At 37.0% G+C, this 14,147-nt stretch overlaps 1 protein-coding gene across 1 annotated transcript; it reads left to right on the top strand.

The window, feature by feature from the left end:
* The first annotated feature begins 524 nt into the window (after nt 1-524).
* Nucleotides 525-14,138, top strand: TERF1 (telomeric repeat binding factor 1). Its single transcript, XM_081950556.1, has 9 exons — nt 525-807; nt 1,476-1,571; nt 2,791-2,921; nt 3,921-4,007; nt 8,206-8,355; nt 9,283-9,404; nt 9,664-9,767; nt 10,364-10,446; nt 12,636-14,138. The coding sequence occupies exons 1-9, from the start codon at nt 573-575 to the stop codon at nt 12,792-12,794; spliced, it is 1,167 nt and encodes a 388-aa protein (XP_081806682.1). The 5' UTR covers nt 525-572; the 3' UTR covers nt 12,795-14,138.
* Nucleotides 14,139-14,147: the final 9 nt, after the last annotated feature.

Consider the following 14,147-nt stretch of genomic DNA (forward strand, 5'->3'; position numbering starts at 1 on the left):
GACAATCATTTGTCAGGAAATTCCTCTTAGTTCCAGGTTGAATCTTCCTGGTTGAATTCTGCCTTGGCAGAGTGTTAAACTACAAGACCTCCCAAGTCCCTTCCAATCGTATCATTCTAAGCTGTGTGGACTTCACTTCCCATAATTCCTCAGTCAGCATACTGGTTGGAGAATTCTGGGAGTTGAAGTCCACCTATCATTAAAAAAAAGTCAAATTTGAAAAACACTCATGTAAACTTTCGCGTTTCATTCTGCGATCCGACAGACGTGATAAATTGCAAGTTTTTAATGCGGGAAAAGAGGGAGAGATTTAAGCTGAGCTGGCCATGCGATCCTTGCTGCTTCCACTCGCCTCGCAACAGAATCCGCAAGCGGGACCCAGAAAACGCTCCCGATTTTTTTTTCTCCTCCTCCACGGAGCGAAAAGCGCGAATAAGGCACGTGACAAGAAAGAAGGGTACGCGCGCGACCAATCGCTCGGAGGGAGGGCGTGGCCAAGAACGGAGCATTTCGTGATAGGACCTTTGTCATAAGTGGGCGGGCTTTGGAAAAACGGGCAAAAATATTTGAAAATGGAGCAGAGAAGTGATATAACTATCGCGAGCTATGTCACTTCCAGGCCACAGACGACGGCGAAGACGGACTTTGTGGGCTGTGGCACCCCAGAGGGCAGTTCTTCGGCATTCTTCGCTGAGGTGGAGTCGATAGCCGCTGGATGGATGCTGGATTTTGCCTGCCGCTGCCTGTGCCGTCATTTTTGCGAGGGCAACCGGATCGACTTCGAGAGGAGCAGAGACCTGGCCCTGAGTAATTGCCTGTTTGACGGGATGTGGGAGGCTGGAGTTGTGGCCCCTTTGCTGGTGCTGACACCAGCAGACTATTAGAAGCTGCTTGTTTCCTCCCTCTTCGGCTTGTGTCGATTTTTACACTTCTTTGCTTTATTTAGTTATAAATGTGCTGCTTTTTAAAAAGAAACGTTTCTCGGAGCAAGTTTGCGTATGTGGCTGCCTCTGTCATAAAAGGTGTCATAAAAGGTGTCAACAATCCATAAACCCTTTTCCCCAGGCACCTTTCAATTGCAATGAAGAAATCCATTTTTGTCACAATTTCAGTCATTTCTGTTGAATATTTGTAATTTTTGAGGTGTTTGTTACGTTACAGACTGACAAATATTTGAAGAGTTCTATTTTCTCTCTTCATTGATGTTCATTAGTGATTTATAGTACCAAGCAGTAGTGTCTAAGGTACCAAAATAACGATTTCAAATTGTCACATTGGGGAGGACAGAAGAGTTAATTGTTTACTAACTAGCATGTATAAAGTATTCAGTATAAACTGCTCTGAAATGATCCAATCCTAAATACAATTATTTGGGAGTAAATGCTATTTAGTATTATAGACAAGGTCACTGATAACCACACAGTGGCACTGTAGGAACAAAATCATAACTGATATGTCTGCTTTCTTTTTTTCAGCTGTTATTAAAGGGTTGGACAAAATAGAAACTCATCAAAGGGAAACAGTGTGCCTCTGTCAGCTGCTGACATATATTGCCCAAGGAAAAATATTTGGTAATATTTTAAGCTTTGGCTTTAGCGAGAATTCTTAGTTAGATACTGGCAATCTAATGCTAACTTTGTTTATTGATAGAAAAGTATGTTCTTTTCACCAAAAAATACCTCTTGCAAAAATATATACACACACAGTCTACACATTTGTATCTGTCATTTATCTTTAATTGTTAAAATATAAACTAAAATTATTAGAAATAACCACTGTTAATAAAAGCAAAAGAGATCCAAAAATTTGGTAAGTTGATAGCAACAAACCACATGCTTTCTGAAATATGCCTTGTGTTCTTATCTGGCTCTGTACTAGTGGCAGCTTCAAGTCAGCAGCATATTTTAGTATTTATAAGCAAGCTGTCCTTAACCTTGATAGGCTAATACTGAGGATAGCTTGCCAACTTACGACTTAGCCAGAAACTTTATATAAACTCCACAAATACTGTGCACTCATAAACCTAGTCCAAGAAGTGTGCATTTGATGTCAGAATGGAACATATAGGGGCAAAAGATGAAGAAGCTAGGCTATATAGGTTTTTGGCTAGAGACTAGGAATTAGTTCTTCATGTGATTGATTGTATATCACAGTTTTCATAATGTCTTAAGGAATTACAGTCTGAGCTCAATTTTGATACAGTGATTGCTGTTGCGAAGTTCTTCCATTTTAAATAAAAGTTACAAAAATTATTTTATCCTGATTGCTTGAATAGACTGCTATGGTTCTTGAATTCCTAGCTCAAAGAAAAATAATATAGAGAGTTGTAGGGCTAAAATAATGCATTTAATATAAGTTCATGTTGTCTTTAATCAGGTATAAGCACTATTGTTCTGATCTGAGGACTCTAGATAGTTTATTGTAGTTTTTAAAATACTGTTAACAATTAGTAGCAAAATAAAATTTAAAGGATATTTATTCTCTGCTATTTGATTTGTAAATTATATCCACAGTTTGGTGTTTGATCAGGCTCTGTATAACATATTAAAAAGCACCTGAGGGGTAACCTTTCAAACCAGAGATTTTCTAAGATTGTTTAGTCATCTTCCTAACCACCTCAGTTGAATAGTTGATTATCTCTATTTAGCAAGCTTTCTTCTGTGAACCAAAAATCAAAGGAAGAAATTGACTTCTAGTATAATGACTGATATATTTTCTATATGGAAGTTTTAATTTTTTGATCTTTAAAATAATTTGCTGCTATTTTTACTTCTTTTCATTTCTCTTAAGATTCTGATTTTGGAGATGACCAAAGACTTTCACCACTGGAAAATGCTTTGTCGGTTTGGATTTCATTCCTCAAAACACAAAGCGAACAAGATAAATTGCATAAAGATATCAAGTACTTAATTCAGATTCAGGTTTGTTTGTAGATCAATATATTTAGTATTGATTCGGAATGCCATGCAAGAAAATCTAGAAATTTGTTTGTGGTTTCTCATGGGTCAGATCAAAATGTTCATGCCATAAATTGAGATAGGACAGACAATGTTTAATAGTTTAAGGATTTTATTCCTATGTTAGAAACTACTTCAAAACAATTGTTATGTGTAGGCTATCCCCACAATAATTTCCATGGAAACTGTACCATTCACAAAATACAAAAGATGATTCTTTGTTTTCATCAAATCCATCCTTGCATCTTTAAAATTCACTTATGAATTTAAACATTTACATGAGTTTACAGTTAATTGGCAGCTGCATGAAATCTCATGACCATTTATAGCCTGTGGCAGTATAAATGAATGAAAAGCTTACTGCAGAAACTCTAGCCAGTTCTGGAAAATAAGTTGTATACTTGGATTAATTGTGTTGGATAGCCAAAAAGCATAGGAGAGAATAGCACAAGGGAAATATGGGAAATGAAAGTGTTGAATAAGATACTCCTAGGATCAGTTCCAGTTATTACACTAAGGCAGCTGGGCATACAGGAGTTGCAGTCATCATCATCTGCTCCATTCCATAGGCCAAACATGCTTCTTTTTTCCCATTATTATCAATATTGCTTGATTCACTTTATATGTGGAAACTCCTGTAGCCACACTGAAAATCAGGCAGGGAAGGAATGAAGCTGTCCCCAACAAATGACCCTGTCTGTAAGAGTTCTTAGTAGTAGCAGTGGAGGAGGATTTTCCTGTCCTCTGTATCAGTTAATGGAATTAGCGAAAACATTTATTTGGATGGTGGATGTCTCCATTGTGCTGAAGGGGAAGAACAAAATAAATGCTTTATGGCATCATACATCAAGCTGAGTTGCTAGAGGAAATAGTAGAATTGATTATAACATTAAATTGCATAAGTTTGTTCCCAGATTTGTTATAAAGAATGGAAGTCATTACTTAAAAGTTGTCTCTTTGTAGGCAGTCGCTATATATATGGAAAAAGGATATTTTCAGGAGGCTGCAGAAGTGATAGAAAGACTTTTTCCAGAATCTTCCTCCAATGAGGTAGTATGTTCAATATTGAATTAAATTAGACAGTTGTTCTGAAGCCTTATGAAAGAAAAATGCATGTGATATTCTTAAATGATCAATGTGCAGATTTACTAAGCTGATAAAAAAGGATCTACTCTCTTCTAGTCATTATTAATTTACAATCTATGAAGGCATTAAACTTTGGGCAAGCAACCTGTGCCCCCAACCTGGTTTTGTGACCTTCAGGATGCATTACTGAAATCAGTGATTAAAAGCATTTAAATTCTGCAATATTTTTGTTGTTTTATCTTTCACATTTTGGACAGTAAAATAGATGCATTACATTTCTGGCACATTTTCAGTAAACTTATCAAAATGTCTAAAAGTAAAAAAAACTTAAATGTTGGCTTTACTGACTAGTTAAAGTACACTAGGCAGCCTTTTGAAATCAAACTATGAAAAGTGTCAAAAATAAAGTTGTCCTCTATTCTATTAATGTTAAAACAGACTATAAAACCTCCAAATTAAGGTTTCTGATCCAATTTCATGCCTCCTTGCTTAGTCAATTTCTCTACAATAATTTCAAATATTTTACTGCCATCTAAACTTCACCCAATTCTATCAAAGTTTATGGAAGTTAGATTGTGGGTTTTTAATCTTGTAAACACCTGGAGTCACTGTGTGTGACTTGGGAAGCCATGTAAATATATTTAATAAAATGAGGAAAATTCATACTGGTGACATTGGCATAAGATTTTGTTCAGATCATATTTAACTACTATACGTTGTATAATTTATTGCAACTAAGATTCCTTAGCTGCTATAAAATCTTGGAAAGTGACATCATATATTTATTACTGGGTGGGAAATCAATTTGGAGGAAATAAACTTAGAGGCAGAAAGAAAAACAAAAATGAACACAAATCATGATATATGTAGGAAAAGATGTTTAACTGAGATGTGGGTATTTTAAAAGAATACTATGGAATAGAGGAATGTAAAGGAAGATTAGAGGAGAATGTTTGGCATGAGATGCATTGCTTTGGTTGCCCAGGAGTTTGACTAAAGAGAATTGAGAATCTTGATCTAAAGAAGCTATTGTTGTATCATCTTATCTGTACACAGTTGTGTGAAAATTATAAGGAAATATTGAAAGCTTCTACAATATCTAACAAAAGTGAATTTGTTATTATTAGGAAAGATAATTTGCATGTACTTATCACTTGTATTATATTATTTAGAATGGAATAATATAGATTTAATTTAGTGTAGGAAGCACACCACAATAGTAGTGGGGGATTTTAATTACCTTGACATCAACTGGGAAACAAACTCTGCACCAAGTGGAAGATCCAACAGGTTCCTAACAAACCTAGCAGACAACTTTGTTTCTCAAAAAGTAGAGAAGGGAACAAGGGGATCAGCCATATTGGACTTAATTCTCACTAACAAGAGGAAATGATAGAAGGTGTTGAAGCCACAGGAACTCTGGGGGCAAGTGACCATGCAATATTGGAATTCAACATTATGCAAACACAAGTAGTAGAACAAAGTGAAATTAGAGTCTTGGACTTTAAGAGAGCTAATTTCAATAAACTTAGAGAGAGCTTGGGAAAAATTCCATGGATGAGAATCCTCAAGGGGAAAACAACTCAAGAAGCTTGGGAAATTTTGAAAAATGAGATTACAAAAGCCCAGTCTAGCACAATACCAATGAAGAAGAAAAATAACAGCTCCCAAAATAAACCAGCATGGCTGCATAAAGAACTCTCTGACAAATTGAAAGACAAAAAAGATAAGTACAAAAAGTGGAAAAGGGGGGGGGGGCATAACTAAGGTAGAATATCAGCAAATAGCCCGAGCATGTAAAGATGAAGTGAGGAAAGCTAAGGCTCACAATGAAGAAAGGCTTGTCACAAAAGTAAAAAATAACAAAAAAAGCTTCTTCCAACATGTTAAAAACAAGAAAAGAGTTAAGGAAACAATTGGTACATTGCTGGGAAAGTGGCAAGAAGGTGACAAGCAACAGGGAGAAAGCAGAACTATTTAACTCATGTTTTGCATCTGTCTTTACACAAAGGGATAAAACAGTCCAACCTATCAAAAACAGCACCATAAAAATCAGATTAGGAACACAAGTTGAAATAGGGAAGAAAATGGTAAGTGAGCACCTGTCTACCCTAGACGAATTCAAATCACCAGGACCAGATGGATTACACCCCAGGGTTCTGAAGGAACTGGCAGACGAGATCTCAGAACCACTGAACTATATCTTTCAGAGATCCTGGAGCACCGGGGAACTACCAGAGGACTGGAAAAGAGCTGATATGGTTCCCATCTTCAAAAAAGGGAAAAAATTAGATCCAGGAAACTACAGACCTATCAGCCTAACCTCAATACCAGGAAAGATTCTGGAAAAGATAATCAAGCAACGAATTAGCGAACACCTAGAAGCAAACAAAGTAATAGCCAAAAGCCAACATGGGTTTGTCAAAAACAGATCATGCCAGACTAATCTTATTGCATTCTTTGACAAAGTGACAAAATTAGTGGACCAGAGGAATGCCATCAATATAGTTTACTTGGACTTCAGTAAGGCATTTGATAAGGTAGACCATAACCTACTACTAGATAAAGTAGAAGAATGTGGGTTGGACAGCATCACCACAAGATGGATTCATAACTGGCTGACCAACCGCACTCAACGTATAATCCTCAATGGAACTGCATCTACATGGAGGGAGGTATGCAGTGGAGTACCCCAAGGCTCTGTTTTGAGCCCAGTATTCTTCAACATCTTCATCAATGATTTGGATGAGGGAATAAATGGGGAACTCATCAAATTTGCAGATGACACCAAGCTGGCAGGAATAGCCAACACTCCAGAAGATAGGCTAAAGATACAGAAGGATCTTGACAAACTTGAACATTTTTCACTATCTAATAAAATGAAATTCAATGATGAAAAGAGTAAGGTTTTACATTTAGGCAAGAAAAACAAAATGCACAGGTACAGTATAGGTGGTACCTTGCTCAACAGTAGTAACTGTGAAAGGGATCTTGGAGTCCTAGTGGACAACCATTTAAATATGAGACAGCAGTGTGCAGCAGCTGCCAAAAAAGCCAACACAGTTCTAGGCTGCATCAACAGAGGGATAGAATCAAGATCACGTGAAGTGTTAATGCCTTGGTAAGACCACACTTGGAATACTACATTCAGTTTTGGTCACCATGATGTAGAAAAGATGTGGAGACTCTAGAAAGAGTGCAGAGAAGAGCAACAAAGATGATTAGGGGACTGGAGACTAAAACATATGAAGAACGGTTGCAGGAACTGGGTATGTCTAGTTTACTAGAAAGAAGGAGTAGGGGAGACATGATAGCAGTGTTCCAATATCTCAGGGGTTGCCACAAAGAACAGGGAGTCAAACTATTTTCCAAGGCACCTGCGGGTAGAACAAGAAGCAATGGGTGGAAACTAATCAAAGAGAGAAGCAACTTAGAACTGAGGAATTCTGGGAGTTGAAGTCCACAAGTCGTAAAGTTCCCAAGTTTGGACACCCCTGTTCTAGGGCCCTTCATTCCTAACAGAGAGGAAAGCCTCCGCTCTGCATTTATCTAGAAGGCACCTACTTTCATTTGCCCTTAATTAATTACACAGTTTTATTGTTGTTCATATCTTATGCCACCATGAACATGACATTTTGGGCCTGGACAACCTAGAACTCCACCGACTAAGGTCTGACCTAAGCGTAGTACACAAAAGTGCCTGTTACAACGTCCTATCTGTCAATGACTACTTCAGCTTCAACCACAATAATACATGGGCAAACAATAGATACAAGCTCAAGGTAAACCGCTCCAAACTCCATTGCAGAAAATATGACTTCAGCAACAACTTAGAACTGAGGAGAAACTTCCTGACAGTTGGAACAATTAATCAGTGGAACAGCTTGCCTCCAGAAGTTGTGAATGCCCCAACACTGGAAGTCTTTAAGAAGATGTTGGATAGCCATTTGTCTGAAACGGTATAGGGTTTCCTGCCTAGGCAGGGGGTTGGACTAGAAGACCTCCAAGGTCCCTTCCAACTCTGCTATTGTAATGTATAATTTCCTACATTTTGGTTTCTGGAGGCAAACCTAATGTTCTACTTCTTTTAAAATATATACCATTGGGAGGATTAGAAGCACAATATGTAGTCTTTATTGTATTCTGATTTTCTTTCCTGCAGCCTTTAAGAATGAAGCTCTCTGCAATATCAAAACAAAAAGATCCTTATCATCCATTTCTTCGATTTTTCAGTTTTAATCTTTTGACTGAGAAAATTAAAACTTATATCAATATTTTCTTGAAAAAAGAAACCAAGAATTTTTTAATGAAGGTATGTTGAAAACCGTAGTAAAATAGAATAAAAGTAATGCATACAAATTCAATTATATGTTAATTATATGATTAATTGTATATTTATAAGTGATTGAATGTCTTATTCATTAAAATATTGTAAAGTATTGAAAACATTCTAATTGTTAAAACTATAATACTGTACAAACTACCGAATTTTAAATAACATCAGAATAATAGACCAACTGCATAACATTGCAACAATTTATAGCTAGGATGGAATGATTTAAAGGATTACTTGTGTCTCTGGACTTTAGAGGAGCCTGCAGGACAGAATTAGTTTCATGACAACTCTACAATTCTAGCGATTCAATCAATAGATACATCCAGATTTTTATACTCTGAGGCTTTCTTTGTGCTACTTTCAGTACCCACCTCAGGTGTTGACTGAATGTAGCCAATCATTTTTGCTTGCCCCTTGTTCTTCATATCTGGTAAGCAGTTATAGCTAGATCCAGGAAGTTATAAATTTCTCCCTACATAAGAAACCTCATTAAAGTGGTTATTATTTTTGGAAGGGGGAATAATGGAATGATCAAATCTAATTATTTCCTACTTGAATAAATACCATGCTGCTGAAATATGTGATGCCTGATTCATCTTGGCTATTGGTCTGAATCTACAGGCTTTGCCTTGCTCTGGATATGATTTACAAGAGCTTATTGAGGTAGTAATAGGAACACAGGACTTGTCTCTGATTCATTACATCATCCTGGGATGAAAACACCTCTTCTGAACTGAAGAATTACACAACTCTAGCTGTTAATTCTATTGCTGTCTTCATTTTACATTTTTATTAATCTTGTGTTTTAAATCCTTTCTAACAGTATATGGTAAAAGGTGTTTTAGGACAACTGGAAAAGATATGAAAAGTAGTATTTCTTAAGTAAATGTTGCTGTTTTACAGGAAGCTACAAAAGAGGTGAAAACAAACATTTCGGAAAAAATAATGGTACCGATACAATGCAACAGTACAATTGAAACAAACAATGAAAATCATTTGAAAAACACACCAAACACCTTGCTAAAGTATGACTTTTCCTGAAATTCGCTAGTTTTATATCAATATGAGTACTTATCTTGGGGGGTTGCAGTTTTTTCTTTTCTTCTTTAACATATTCTGATAAATAAATGATTCTCTTCCTAGTTAATTTTTTTATGTATTGTATGTTAGAAAAGTAGATAGATAGTGGAATTTAACAAAGAATGGTATTATGTAAGGGGAGAAAAGTTTCACCAGCCATATAGATGTTCTCTATCACATCTCCTTTCTTTCATTCTCTTATAGATTACATAAACATTCTTGTTCCTTACCTGGTCAGTCATTTTGGAACCCAAGGCAGATACAGATTTCCTCCACGCCCCGAAAGATAAAACGAAAACGTCTTAAATGTAAGTTCTACGTAATTTCAGTATATCTGAACAGGATGGATATATTGGAAATAAGAGGGGAATCAGATTTCATTTCCCATAATTCATGCTTTAGAGTCCTGCCTTTCACTTAAAAAAATAGTTTCTCACTGAAAGCAAAATATAGACCAAGATATCAATGATCATTCTGTAGCCTGTCACCTCTGCCCATTGCCGCCTCCACCTATCCCCGCCACCTGGAACAGATCAAAAAAGGGGCACCCTGAGGCGGCAATGGATGGCAACGATGATGGACGGTGGTGATCTCCGCAGCCTGGAACAGCTGGTAGGCGGGAGGCAGATCCAAACGCCAATCAGCTGCTCATGTTAATCAGACTGCTGAAGCTGACCAAGCTATTTGCTTTCTTGCTGCAAGGAGGCAAATTGCTGGGAGGCAGAGGCCGAAGGGTGGGTGGCAGTGGGTGGGTATGGTTTCAGCAATATTCGCTCTATAAGATGCACAGACATTTCCACCCACTTTGGGGGTGGGGAGTGTGTCTTACACACTGAAAAATACGATATCATTTAGCCATTAAAAAGGGTTCAAAAGAGGTGTTTATATTATTTTTCTGAACCAGGTAAAAAAAATCTGCAAAATACTACAAACGCTCTACAAGATGAGTTTCAAGATGAGTTTCTGCCAGCTTGTCAGAAGAAAAAGGTATAAACAAGAAAGGTTCTAAATAATGTATTAATATAAAACAATATTGGTGAGATTAACCAAAGAAACATTTTTCCAAAATATTTACCTACTTGCCCAAGAAGACTGCATATCTGTAAGTATGGTTTGATACAAGATACTACAAGATAAAAGTACCTTGTTATTTCCAATCCAGCATGACCATGGAAAATGGTTAAACCTAATGTAATAAGAAGAAGTGCAGTGGTATTCATGTATACATATTTATTTACTTCTTTACATGCAAGTATTTCTTGATAATACAAATTTTGGGGGAGGTTCACAGTAAAAAGAATTAGGCTAATATACAAGTAAAACATACAAATTAAATCTAAAACAGTGAAATTTAATAAAGGACAGAAAATACAGTGGTGGAAGACAACCTTTCCCAATGTTCCAAATGCCTGGAAATCCAATTTGTATAATACGCAGCTAATTTGTCTGAAGACTGTTAGCTTGGTTTATTGGAATTAAAATCCAACATATCTAAAGTCACCCCACAAATTATCGACAACATGTTATTGAAACTGATCTTTGCATGTTGCCCAAAAGTTGTGTCTATACTATATCACAGGGACGTGCGGTCATTGGAGGCAGGGGAGGCAGAGCCTCACCTCTCATCATGAAATAATAATATATAAAATAATAATATCCACGAGGGAGTTTCATTTATATAAGAGGAAGAGGAGGGAGGAGGAGGAGCGCGTGCAGGGTGGTGCCAGCTGGGCAACTGGCGGAGGCAGGAGAGTTCTCGGAAGCGCCAATAACCTTCCTGCCTTCGCTGTACTTTGCACACTCCTCGCGACTGCAATCGACGTCCAGAAGTGGCAGGGGCTTGATGACGTCGCCGCAGCTGCCATGCGCGGATGGACGGAGGTAGCCAGAGTGGCGCAAGGCAGTCCGGCGGACGAGCGACCGAGGATCAGACTGCCTGATCCTCCATCGCTCGCTCGCTCTTTCATCCGCCCGGACCCCTCGGCGCCACTCTGGTAACCTCCGGCCGGCCGCGCCCAGCAGCGACATCGGTGATGTCATCAAGACGAAGTGGCTTGGAGACGAAGTGCTTTTCAGTGCTTTTCTGTGCGTCTGGCATTTAGGTAGATAGCTGGATGTCCTAAACGCCAGGCGCACAGAAAAGCACTGAAAAGCAGCTGCTGTTGCGGAGCGCGAGCCGGTGGAGCACGCTCAGGAAGGTGGGGAATGGGATCACGTGTGCTGGAGACTGAGGCAGCCTTAGCCTCCAGCACACATGGTCCCATTCCCCGCCTTCCTGATGATGTCACCAGCCTCACCAGGCGTAAACCTCACCGCACGTCACTGCTATATCATAACAGTGTATATCTAGCAATTATCAGTGAAGAAGCCAAGGTGCCTTTTCTCATTTGGCACTTTTATTACAGCTGGTTAGCAAAAGGAAAAGCAAAGAATTTATGCTGTTACATAATTCCCATATATTCAGACCCACAGGATACAAACATTTGTCAGTAGTTTTGGCCCCTCAGATTTTGGAAAATGGTTGTCTCTGACTTTTATCGGCTTTATATTTCAAATGTCCCAAGTTCTTTGGCATTAATGATATGATATTCCAAGGAAATTGAATTTCCTAATACGTATGCAAGAAAACTGTTCAGAAAGGTGTTAATGTTTCAACTTTATAATGCAAATCTAAATGCATATAAGCAGTGTAGACTTCTTATTGTCCTGCTTCTTTCAAATAATCTCTATGCAGTGTATTTTGATACAGTGTAACGGGTTTGCAACTCAAATTGTAATTTTAAAAAATCATGAAAATCACTAAATTGATATTGGAAGTAAGACTTATGATAAATACAGAAATCAAGAATACTGTAGCTGTTTTATGAATATGAACAAATGTGTATGTGTTTGTGTTTAGAAGTAATAAAAGTAATTTCTATTATTCCCCTGTAATTCTCACATCTGAAATAATCATTTGCTTTTCAGAAAGCTTTTTATTCTTTATAGTGGAAATAAAAGAAACAGTTCTTAAAATGCTGATTTCTTGTAAAATGCAAATGCTATAGGCTTTAATTGTGCTTTCAAGAATAAGTGTTAATAGAAATAGAATGTTCTTTCAGCAATTGCTAATTAGGCTAATAATTAAAGTGCTTGAAAAGATACATGTTATAATATTTTATTTTAATTTTCTATAGCCATGGAAGTGGGAAGATGACCATAAATTAAAAAGCGGTGTACAGAAGTTTGGAGTTGGAAACTGGATGAAAATTCTTCAGAATTATGACTTTGATAATAGAACCAATGTTATGTTAAAAGACAGATGGAGAACTTTAGTTAAATTAGGCTTGGCCTAGGTTATTTTTTCAGCAGATTCTCAGCCTATTTCTTACCTATTTATATTTTGATGATGATGTGATGGCCTTATCAGGTGAGGTCTTGAATATAAAACAGGAACCATTTTATGCAATTTTAGTTCCTAAAATAGTTGGTTCTTGAAAATCTAGAGGTGATAAGATGTTAAATTGAAGGTCTATTACCTAGTTATCTGAATAAAGCTGCTTAAGACAAGCAAATTGATTTAACCTTTCATTCTGGAAAGCTTGTAAGAAATTCAGGCTATTACCTTGCAGGATCATACAAATGCTGCAAAGGTAAGAAGAGTCTTAAGCAGAACAAGTTTAAGATTCATGTTGGATCTGTTTAATAAGGACATCTTCATTGTTCTATGCAAAGGGGACGGAGACTAAATTTTTCAGTGCAAGAAATACTTTAACCAAGAAATCATGCTTTAGGCATAGGAGTTTTTCTGCAACCCTTTCCATAATCTTTTTTATGTCTTGGAGATGGATAATTTGGCTACCTGCAATGCTTTATTGAGTTAACTATTCAAATATGAACCCACTGCGTTTAAGAATCTTAAACTCTGGGCAACACTGAAATGAAATGTAGACTGTACTTCTGGTAATTTTAACAAATATATTGTTTTTGAGTTAAATTCAGAATGCTGCATTTTTAATTTGTTAGCTATATTATAGTTTTTTGTGATCATTCATATTAAGTAACTTCTCCATTCTTAATCGGCGACTTCTATTTTCAACAATGTCCAAAAAACTACATAGTAGCTGTATAATATTTTGTGGGAGCAATATTTTGAAGAATCTCATGGATATCGGCATTTATTTCAATATCGGTCTTGTTTCAAAAAATCAACATTTTTTACAGATTTGGTTGTCATTTGATGTGAGGCTTTGACTAGTAATAACATTAGTTTTATAGCCTTGCAAGGGATTCATTCTCAAATAGCAAAGGGTAGCTAATCTATCCTTCAGATAAGATAGGATAACCTTTATTGTCATTTTTTTTTACTGTGAGCACACTGGCACACATTAAAAATGAAAATCTGATGCCTGCTCTCAAAAAAAAGTATGTGTGTTTGTGTACATATAGAAACATATACACACTGTACATCTTAATCACTGTCCATTTTGAATACATAGCGGAACGAAACCTGAGAGTTCACAAGGTTGATAGTATATGGAACAAAGCTGAGACTGAGTCTAGATGTTCTATTTCGGATAACACGAAGCCTCCTCCAAGAAGGTAACAAGGCAAACTGGTCAAGGAGAGGATGTGTATCTTTGTTTCCTTCACAATCCTTTGTCAATGGCACTAATGCCAAAAATAACAAGTGCACCAGATTAACAAGT

Source organism: Natrix helvetica (genome assembly GCF_964273705.1).
Source record: "Natrix helvetica genome assembly, chromosome: 4".
Lineage (NCBI taxonomy): Eukaryota > Metazoa > Chordata > Lepidosauria > Squamata > Natricidae > Natrix > Natrix helvetica.

Coding starts and splice junctions, on each gene's coding strand:
- TERF1 (XM_081950556.1), top strand. CDS start 573: ATGGAGCAGAGAAGTGATATAACTATCGCGAGCTATGTCACTTCCAGG. Junction 4,008..8,205: donor CAGAATCTTCCTCCAATGAG/GTAGTATGTTCA, acceptor TCTTTCCTGCAG/CCTTTAAGAATGAAGCTCTC. Junction 9,405..9,663: donor ACACCAAACACCTTGCTAAA/GTATGACTTTTC, acceptor ATTCTCTTATAG/ATTACATAAACATTCTTGTT.